The sequence below is a fragment of the Pteropus medius genome, unplaced genomic scaffold, assembly GCF_902729225.1.
Source record: "Pteropus medius unplaced genomic scaffold, Ma_sr-lr_union100, whole genome shotgun sequence".
Lineage (NCBI taxonomy): Eukaryota > Metazoa > Chordata > Mammalia > Chiroptera > Pteropodidae > Pteropus > Pteropus medius.
Genome location: NW_024354502.1, coordinates 3725666 through 3735918, shown reverse-complemented (window position 1 = coordinate 3735918; position 10253 = coordinate 3725666). Strand labels below are relative to the sequence as shown.

At 45.3% G+C, this 10253-nt stretch overlaps 1 protein-coding gene across 1 annotated transcript in view; it reads left to right on the top strand.

Annotated features, from left to right (window-relative positions):
• Window positions 1–1655: 1655 nt before the first annotated feature.
• FER1L6 (fer-1 like family member 6) overlaps window positions 1656–10253 on the top strand; it is a 98632-nt gene continuing 90034 nt past the window's right edge. Inside the window, exons 1-4 of the mRNA XM_039853752.1 lie at window positions 1656–1732; window positions 6917–7028; window positions 9646–9700; window positions 9794–9925. Of these exons, the coding sequence (XP_039709686.1) occupies window positions 1657–1732; window positions 6917–7028; window positions 9646–9700; window positions 9794–9925 (375 nt within the window). The 5' untranslated portion in view covers window position 1656. The remainder of the gene's footprint in view (window positions 1733–6916; window positions 7029–9645; window positions 9701–9793; window positions 9926–10253) is intronic.

Sequence of the window (10253 nt, the reverse complement as noted above, 5' to 3'; positions counted from 1 at the left end):
CAGTCCATCCATGTCTGGGTGGTTCAAGTGCCCATTTTTCCTACTCTACTGCCTCTCGGGTCCCCCTTTCTGATGTTTGTCCTCTTTACAACATCCTTTATCATTGTCCTGTTTGCAACATCCTTTATCAGTGGTCCTCGAGCCTCTGCTTGCATATCTCTAGGAACGGGGGACTCACCCCTGCCCAGTGCAGTTTGTTCCACTGTTCAGACAGCATCAGTGTAGAGGGATCCTTAATTGCTCATCATAAAGAGAATAAATAAACAAATAAGTAAATAAATGAGTGAGTGGACATGTGTCCCCTACCCATGGGTCCTCATCCGGTCCCTTAGAATAATAAGAATAACTAATCTATACTGAGCAACCAGTATGTTTCACATACCGTGCTAAATGCTTTACGTTTGTTATTTCATTTTACACACGAGGGTCTGAAGTGTAGAGAGGTTAAATGACCTGTTCAAGGTCGCAAAAACAGTGCTGGGGTTAGAATCCAGGCAGACGGACTACAGAGTCCCTGATCTTAGCCACTGCACTCCACCCCCGCCTGATCGTAAGTATGTAAGCAAAATGGAACACTGGGGTCATCCCACCACGTTTCTCACATTGCTCCAGGATTGCAAACTTCGCGGGGGGTGGTTTGAGCCTTTGCCGCTCTCTCCTCTCCCCTCTTCCAGTCCTTCCTCTTCCTCCTCCCCCTTCCTGCAAGGGCTACCCCATCAGCCTTCCTGACTCAAGGTCAAGACTTCCCTCTGAACTGTGACCTTTTATTCTCTCACACAGAGCCAGCTGCTCTCCATCCCTCAGCTCCAGAAAGGGGTGCTCTTGGGAGGCTGGCAGAGTGTTGGGGATGCTCCCGTTGTCTGTTAGAGACAGTAGGGATAAGAAGTAGGCCCCCAAATGGCTTCCCCCTCACAGCTAATAATAACAGTAATAATAGTAGCTGACATTCTGGTCACATACCATATGTCAGCTTGGCTGTGCACTTGTGGTATGACCTCATTAAGCTCCGGGGCCTCTTGACCTTAGAAATGGTCAGAGAGCCTGACTCTGGAGAGGGTGTTCCCGCTGCTCAGGGGATCAGGCAGGCTCAAGGCCACCCAGTGGCTAGAGCCTTGGCTCTGAAATCAAACAGACCGGGGTTCCAGTGGCAGCTCTGACGCTTAGGAGCCGTGTGATGTTAGAAACAGTACCTACCCTCTCTGGGCCTTGGCTCCTCATCTGTAAGATGGGTAGGAGAGGGTTGTCGGATTGACATCACAATCACCCGATGTCATTTGTTTTGCGTGCCTGGCCCAGGTGAGTGGGGAGAATTGGAGAAATACCAGCCGGTGCTGTCAGTAGTAGGATTATGTCTCATTTAATTGTGATCGTAGGTGGACTTCATGATTCCTGTTCTTTTCTTTCATCACTTCTCTTCAGATGGGATTTTCATGGTTTCTGCCTACGTAGAGCTGTCTGGATTCCTCGCTGGGTCATTCCTTGTTTTCTGATCTCCATCCTGGGTGGATGAGGAGGCTGGTTTGTCTTCCAGGAGAACTCAGTGTGCTTGCGTGTGCGTGCGTGTGTGTGTGTGTGTATTTTCTCCTTATGTGTCTGAAGGACTCAAAGTTACTATTACCGCGTTATTTAGATTTTCTCTTTCTTTTCAGAAAAGGGATGTTTGGGCTGAAGCTGAAGAAGAGGAAGAAGAAAGCAGAGAAAGGATTAATTCTAGCCAACAAGGCCGCCGAAGGTGAGGCTTTTGGGGGGATGGGGAGCTGACTGTTAACAGAGGGGACCCCGAATTGGCTGAGAATGGGGTTCACTCTTCATAGGAGTGGAATGGGAAATGTGCTGCCTGCTGGGTCTTCAGATCCTGCCAGTCATAGGTGTGGGCCTACGGCAATTTGCCTCAGGGTGGCTGGTCATCCGGTCACTGGAGCAAATATAGGTGGGCGGACACCCGCTGGGCTGAGGAAGGGGATCCACAAAAAGGCAGAGACCAGATTCAAGTTTCCGCTTCTGTTCTAATTTGCTCGGTGGCCCAGGATAAGTCACTCGGAGGCTGAGTCTCAATTTTTTCCTGGGCTGACCTCACATAGCCATTGGGAGGATCAAGTGAGACTTTGAAAATCAGAATGAGATTAGCAGCTGCTATGGGGGAGGCTTTGTATATATTATTTCGTTTAACCCCTGCCCTACATCATCTTACCAGTAGGTATTGTTGTCCTAATTTACAAATGAGGTTACAAGGAGTGTGAGAGTGAGCTGTGAGAAAGACCAGCTGCAGGAATCTGCAGAGCCCAATGAAAAACAAAAATGCAAAGCCATTGTTAAGAAATTATTAAGACTTTCTAGATGGTGACAACAAAGCATTAAGCCAAGTGCAACAAGGCCCTTCTTAACACAGGACCCTGTGTGGCTGCCCAGACCCATGAAGCCTGCCTTCCACAACAGGCACAGAGACAGGAAGCAGTCAGGTTGGGAGGTAAATCCACCCTGTCTGACTTTCTGCCCTTAGAATGGGCTACTTCCTTCTCTAAAAGAGCAAAGCCTGAGTTACCGTGTGAACCGTGCCAGCGGAGGCCAGGCCAGCATCCAGCAGACATTCATGTGTATTGAATCAAATAGGATCAACTTCCAATGGACAGGTCTGGTGTGGTTTCCTGGAGACTTCTGCTGAGTGGCCCTGACAGCAACCAGTTCAAGGCCAAAAGCCCTTCTGGACCATTTGTAAACCAACATGGTGCAGCTGAGTCTGCTTTATTTCCACCCCTCCCCTCTCCAAGGGTGGGGGCCTCCTTCACCCATCCCTGCTGTTCACTGCAGGTGTTCTGTAGCCTTGAGCCCTGCTTAATTCCACTCCTTGCCCTCAGGTAAAACCTAATCTTACAATAGAAAACTATGGAAACTCATTCACACTAACGTGTTGATAATAATGATTAAGAGTCATCTGGATGGGATGACTTTACATTTGAACGGACAAGGTTTAAAGCTTCATAGAAGTACTTGTCTGTTCAGTTAAAGATATCAGGAAAATCTTGGAAAAGGCTTGGGATCTTTCCTGGGGTCCTTGAAATTATGACACTGTGGTAGGTCCTGGGGACAAGTGCTTGAATAAGGCCCAGTCCCTTCCTTCAAGGACCTTATGAAAAATAACATTTGTGACACATTTAATAAGCCCCTGCTTCTTTCTACTTGACATACATCATTTGTTACTCTAAAACTTTGTCCTTGTTTTACAGCAGAGGTTCAGAGAGGGTGAGCGGGTTGCTCAAAGTCACACGGGTAATATGTGGAGAAGCTGGCTCCGGAGCCCGGATCAGTCTCACACGAACCTCGGGTTTTCCTGTCCCACGGGTGGGCCCCCAGTTAGGAGCCTGTACTCACTGCACAGGGGAGGAAAGGACCAGCTGGCAGAGGTTTAGGCCCGTCAACCACAGGCATTTCAGAGGGACTGGCTCCTGGGGCTCATTCTAATTTGAGCCTTCAGCCCACAAAGCAAACAGGGCGAGGGAATCAGGGCCCTCCTAGAAAATAAATAGCACCCATCCTGCTGGCTAGGGGCTAGCCCCTACTGCCGGAGACTGATAAAGTCCACAGAGCTGAGTATATGTTGGTCTTTCTTGGCCGGCCCTGGGAAGTTAGAACTTTTCTAGGTGAAATGTTTAAAGATTCTCAAAGTCCGTAGTTCTTACATCTATATATTTTGAGGCATACTGATTATGCCTTAATTTTCTAAAACCCCAGTTACCTTAACCCCTCCATTAATTAGTTGCCCAGCAAATAGTTATTGAGTACATTCCAAGATTATCTATTCATTTATCTGCTCAACAAATAGTAACAGAATGTCTGCTGAGAGCTGGGTGCTGTGCCAGGTTCTGGGTTTATAATGGTGAACAGTGGGTAGCCTAGCGAGGATACAGCTCTGTGTCTCTTCCATTTGCCCCTCCAGACCTATCCTGCACCTTTCTCCACCCGTTCTCTGTCCCAGGAGGCTGACCTCTATGGGTGCATGACCCAGGTCCCTTCCTCAGTGGGGCGCCCCAGCGGGAGGTCTGAGAGAGGGAGGAGAGTGAGGTTGGGATCGGTGGCTGGATGTGTCTCTCAGTGGAAGAATGGCTGCTGCTTCTTGCAGGGAAGCTGACTGAACCTGACTTCTAGGTTCTGGTAACTGCTCTCTCCTCTCATTTTTGAGGCCTCCAAATGGTAATAGCTTGGCTGTTGTGAGCCCCAGAGCTATACAACCCTTTGTGGATTTTCTCCACCCATGCCTTTGTGAAAATAAAATTCCTCGATGGTCCTGTTCGGGATGGTCTGTCTGTTATCTGCTGGGGCCCTGGTGAAGTAACTGCATTACAAGTCAAGGAAAGCGACATAACAAAAAGAGACAGCATGCCGAAACGCAGACTACTGGGGAATCTGTTTTAGCGCAGTCAGAGAGGGATTTTCTGGGGAGGTAACATTTAAGCTGAAACTTCAAGAAAGAAAAGGAGCCCACCAAGGGGTGGGCAGGGAGAGCAAGCAGGAGAGAGCTCGTTGAAGTAGAAGGAACAAAAATAGGCCTGTTTGACTGGAAAAAAGTGACAGCAGGGATAGGGGGACAGGTGGGCCAAAAGGAGGAGACAGTAGCCAGATGGAGCAGGACACCAGAGTCATGAGGAGACTTCAGATTTATTCTAAGTACCATGAAAGCCATCAAGGGGTTTTAAGAAGAGAAGTAACATGATAAGGGTATTTTTTTAGAAGGTCACTCTGCATGCTTCATGGTGGATGGGTTGGAGAGAACATAGCAACTCCACAAATGAATGAATAAATGAAAACTATAGAAGAAGCTTTAGCTGCCTGCCTTTCTACCTCCAGGTCTGTCTCACCCTCCAGAACGTAATGTAGCAGAAGGAGTCCACGCCTGTTACTCCTTCCATCCTTGGTATTGAACGTAACAGTTTCTGGCATATGTCAGGTACCTAAGATGTTCACTGGAAACTTGCAACTGTGACCTTTGGTCCTATCCTTGAGATTTTTGTAGTCGAGTAGGCGAGAAAGGCTTCGTTTGATCTTGCTGCTTCAAGTTGCGTAGTCGGGCACAGGCGACCCTCCTGGTGTCTCTGCGGGCTGGTCTTGTCTTCTGCTTGCAGAAGAGTCAGAGCTGACGCATTCATTCAGTCATCCTTCCACGAGCTCCTGTGACATTATGGGCTGTGTTATTCCATTTTCCTTCTGACTCAGCACTGTGCTGCTCAGTTGCTGATTAAATCAAAGCTAGAAGGTGTGTAGAGATTATTAAGTTGGCCAACTTACCACTTGGGTCCCATAGAGACCTGGGTTCTGAGAAACGGCTCCAGGGGTGCTGTCAGGAGTTCCCTGCCTGGAATTCCACCCCATAGCATATAGAATAGCTGGGTATAAATGGACTTGTGTTATCTATGGAAGTGTGGTATAAAATTACATTTATGAGAGGTTTTATGTCACTTTAAAAAGATCGAAAACCACTTTTCTTGTCTAATCTTTTCCTTTTATAGGCAAGAAAAAAAATGTCAGGACATTCTGAGTGACTTGCTGAATCCACCCAATTTGAAATCCACACACTGAACACCCGCCATGTGCCTGGAAGGCACTGTGCTAGGGGCTGTCCATGCTTCGTTTACTTTTCCTAACAGCCCTTTGGGGTAGTCCACTCGCCTTGCCTTGCTTTATAGATGAGGAAAACAGGGCCGAAAGAAGTTAAATAACTTGCCCCAAATCTTAGAGCTAGAAAGTGGCAGAATCGGGATTTGAACCCAAACCTTTTGGATTTAGGTCTTTGAACTACGCCATGCAGAGTCTCTGTGTGTAGGAGGGTGTTCCATCCACTTGTTGGTTTTTACCAAAAGAAGGGGTTCTCAAGATTTACTACACAGTAGAAACCCCTGGGGAATTCAAAACATTCTGATAACCAGGCAACATTCCAGGTAGATTCTATCAGAATCCTTCCGGTGGGGGACGGGGAGGTCTAAAGAATATGCATGGAGATTTTCTAAATTCTTGCGTATTAGTTTCCTATGACAGCTGCCAACAGTACTGGGTGGCTTAAAACAACCTGCGTTTATTCTCTCACAGTAGCAGAGACCAGAATTCCACCAGCAGTATCGCTGGGCCCAAAACGAGTTATCTGCAGGACCCCACTCCCTCAGGAGCATCAATTTCTTGCTCTTTCCAGCTTGCGGTGGCTGCAGCGTTGGCTCACGGCAGCACCGTCCAATCTCTGCCCGACAGGCACGTTGTGTTTTCTTCTCCGTCGGCTTCACTCTTCTAAGGATACGCGGACTGCAGTGAGGACCCCCCCGTACAATGCAGGATGATCTCCCCATCTCGCATCCCGAATTTTAGCCCATCTGCGGAGACTCTTTTCTCAGATAAGGTCACGTTTACGGAATCCAGAGACTAACATCCAATATCTTTGGGCAACGTTGTTTAACCTGCGTCACCTTGCTACTCAAAATTGGCCCTCAGACACAGAAACCGCCTTACCTGTGACCCTGCTGTTAGAAACCCCAGACCTCCTGAATCAGAATCTGCATTTTAACAGCTTCCCAGGTGATTCTTATGCGCATTAAAAGTTGCTGAATGAGGTTCAGAAGAAATGAATTACTTGTCTAAAGTCCTGTTGTGGCAAGGTTATGACTTGAAAGTCTGTCTTTAAATTCACAATCAAATTTTCTTTCCACAGTACTATGCATATAAATATACTCTTCTTTGGAAACAGAATATACATCTTTTTAAAATTAAGATATGTGTCTGGCTTTTCTGCCAATAATATGGTAAATTTCATGCTGGTTAAGGACTGGCTTCTGGGCTCCTTGTACCCATTACGGCAAAGTGCCGGATACAGAGTTGGGGCTTAGATCACCCCTATGTGTCATATTTAACAAGATTTTCGTTCTTTTTCCTTCTCTAGATGGTCAAAGTGAAGCAGAAGCACCACAGGAGGGGCCTTCTCACCAGGAAGGAAATTTGCTCTATGATGACGCATCTGTTGCTCCTGTCCCCTCGGCTGCTCCAAAGAGAAGGTACAGTGTTGATGCAGGCAGTAAGCACACATTTTCTGAGCACCTCCCATGTGCCAGGTCCCCTACAGGCTCGGGGAGAGACGAGAGTAGCACGTACTCACTGTCTCTAAGGAGCCAAAAGTCTAAAGCAGGGAGTCTGAGGGCTATGTCCCCATGTCCAGCTTTCTCTGGGGCAGTGCTGGCCTCTTGGTACCTGTCAGCCTTCAGCAGGCCAGGGTCCTGACTCTACTAGCTTCTAGTCTTAAAAGCCCTGAATTAAGGTCATCATGTTCCTCACAGTTCAAGACTGAGAGCGGCAACAGGAGACAGATCTGGGAGCTGTCCCTCACCGGCTCTTTAATTCATCAAGGTGCTAGATGTCTTAGCTTTGTGTTTGTGCCAAATGAGAAGGTAGTTCTTATACTACCAACAAAAAGTCAGAACTGGCCTTCTGCATGAGATTTGTGGTATCAGTTAGCTACTTATGTGTAACAAATAACCCCCAAATTCAGTGGCTTAATATAACAAGCATTTATTATTGCTCATGAATCTATACGTTAGTTGGGTAGTTTTACTGGTTCCAAATAGTCACACATATATTACTCACGTGTCTGTGGTCATCTGGCAGCTCTACTGATTTTAGTCTGAGGGTTGGCTGGTGGTAGGCTGGCCTAGGATTGCTTCAGCTGAGACCATGAGCTTTCCTTTATGTGGTATCATATCCTCCAACAGGCTAGTCTGAGCTTGTTCCAGTGATGTTGATGGCAGTATTCCAAGAGAAGAGTGGAAGTACACAGGGTCTCTTGTGGCCTAGGTTTGGAATTGGCAAGCCATTTATTTCTGCTGTGTTCTATTGGCCAGTGCAAGTCACAAGACCAGCCCACATCAGAGTGAAAGGGGATTCAAGGCAAAGAGCGTGGAGACAAGGAAGCTAATAATTGGGGCTATCCATGCTTTCAGTCTGCCATATTTGTTTATGTCAATTTCTTACTCATGATAATTCCTCATGCCATCCCATCTTTTTCTCAAAGCAAATTAGTGCTTCCTTGTGTGGCAGATCCTGAGTTGTTATTTCTGAACTGTGATAGGAAGGCATTTGTGTGTGGGTAAGGAGCAGAGGAGATAGGTGACTGATGGAAATTAGAGAAGGTGATATTTTAGAGATTGACCTTTAAAAGAAGAAGTGAAATTTGTATGCATATACTCACTGAAATATCTCCTTCCCCCTACACTGTACCATAATAACCATCACCCCCAAGCACCTGAATAGGGATTCCAATTATTTTAAAATATCCTTTAAGGGATATCCCTTGCCATTTGTTTCATCGGGATAACAGTACTGAACGGAAGACGGCAGGAGAAAGAGGAGTAAGGAGTAGCAGACTTTCTTTCTCCTTGGTCAGCACATTCTGCATCAATTGCAATTCTACCCACCAACTAATGTTCAATTCACATCTGACTTCTGTAGTGCAGTCTGCATTGCTTACTCCAGCTCTCAGGAATTTCTCTCTGAACTTCTATGGCATTTTTTTTTTTTCTATGACACATTTTACACTTACTAGTTCTCTCTTTATGTGCTTTGGTCCTCTCTCCGTTGGACTGATTGCTAGCTCAGCACAGGCCAGAATGACAGCTTATTCATCTTTGTTTTCCCTCTAACAGAGCCTAGCACAGAGCTTTCACATGGCAAATTATCCATATAAATTTGCCATTTATTGATGAATGAATACTTTTTGATAGCTACCCATTCCTATGTACATTATCTCCTTTAATCCCTATGTGGTAAGAATCATTATTTCCACTTTCAAATGAGGAAATTAAGGCTAACATTACAAAATTGGAGAGAACACATGTTCTAATTCATATCGGTCCGACTCCAGAGCCATGAGATTTTTTTTACTAGTTTACCCTGTTCTCTATTGGACTCAATTATTATCATCAGCAGAAATTAGTAGGCAAGAGAATAAAATTCAATAGGAACTCTAGTTAATCTCCTAACCACTATAGGATTCTTCATCTCTTTCTACTATTACCCAGTCTCGAAGTCCCAGATGTTGCACATCTGTTTTCAATTACTTATAACAGTTCAGATAAATGAAATCTTCTGGAATGTGAGATCTCACTAAAATAGCATCTTGGCTGTCACTTCCCATTTTCTCTTTTACCAGTTCTTTTAAAAGCAATCACGAAACTCAGATTTGTTGTATCTAACGGAAACGTGGAAAGGATCGGACTGTAGACAAGAAAGATCCTTCTTTAGACCCAGCTCTGCCATGGACTTGCTGAGGAATATCAGTTTCTCATTCTGTAAAATAAATAATATTAGTAATCATACTCACAATAAGAGTTGAAATTTATTCTAGGCACTGGGTTAAACCTTTGCGTGCATTATATCATTGAATTATAGCAATCGCCATATGTGGTAAGTGCTATTATAAGCTCCATTTTTAGGATGGGGAGACTGAGAGGTTAAGTTACTTGTCCATTTATACTGATCTCTCCCAGAGATGTAAAGAGAATATGTGATATGATATAAATAAAAGCGCTTAGTAATACTTGGGGAAATATTATCATGGCTTATGGATCTAAAGTATGTTCTTACTTGGTGAAATAAATATGTTAAACTTTCTTTTCATAGATCAAAACTGTTGACTAAGATCCATGATGGAGAGGTCAGATCACAAAATTATCAAGTAAGTGACTGACTCTTCGTAGCCAGCCTCCCCCAGTTCTCGTGTGAACGAACAGCCAGGTCCCGAGTGTGTACACACCACTTTGTGTTGTAGATTGCCATAACCATCATTGAGGCCCGCCAGCTGGTGGGTGAGAACATTGACCCAGTGGTGATCATCGAAATCGGGGACGAGAAGAGGCAAAGCACAGTGAAAGAAGGAACCAACAGCCCGTTTTACAATGAAGTAAGTACGGAGGTCATCAACATCCCCTCCATCAACATGCTCTTCACTGCCACTCTGTGGCATTCTTCAGCCAAACAGAGAAACTGTGCCACTCACTCATCTTCCCATCACACATCTAAGCCTGTGGCAGGCTCCCTGAGCCTCCTTATAAAAAGCCCTATAAAGCTTAACAAAAAAATAATGGAAAAGAGAGGTAAGGAATTCCTCCTAATTTTAAATACATTACATTTTTTTTTTTAAATAAGACCCATTTTCTTATTTCTTATAAGCTTATCCTCAGCCCTTATAAGCTCTGGGTTTATATTTTTTAAAATGTGGTTAGTATGAA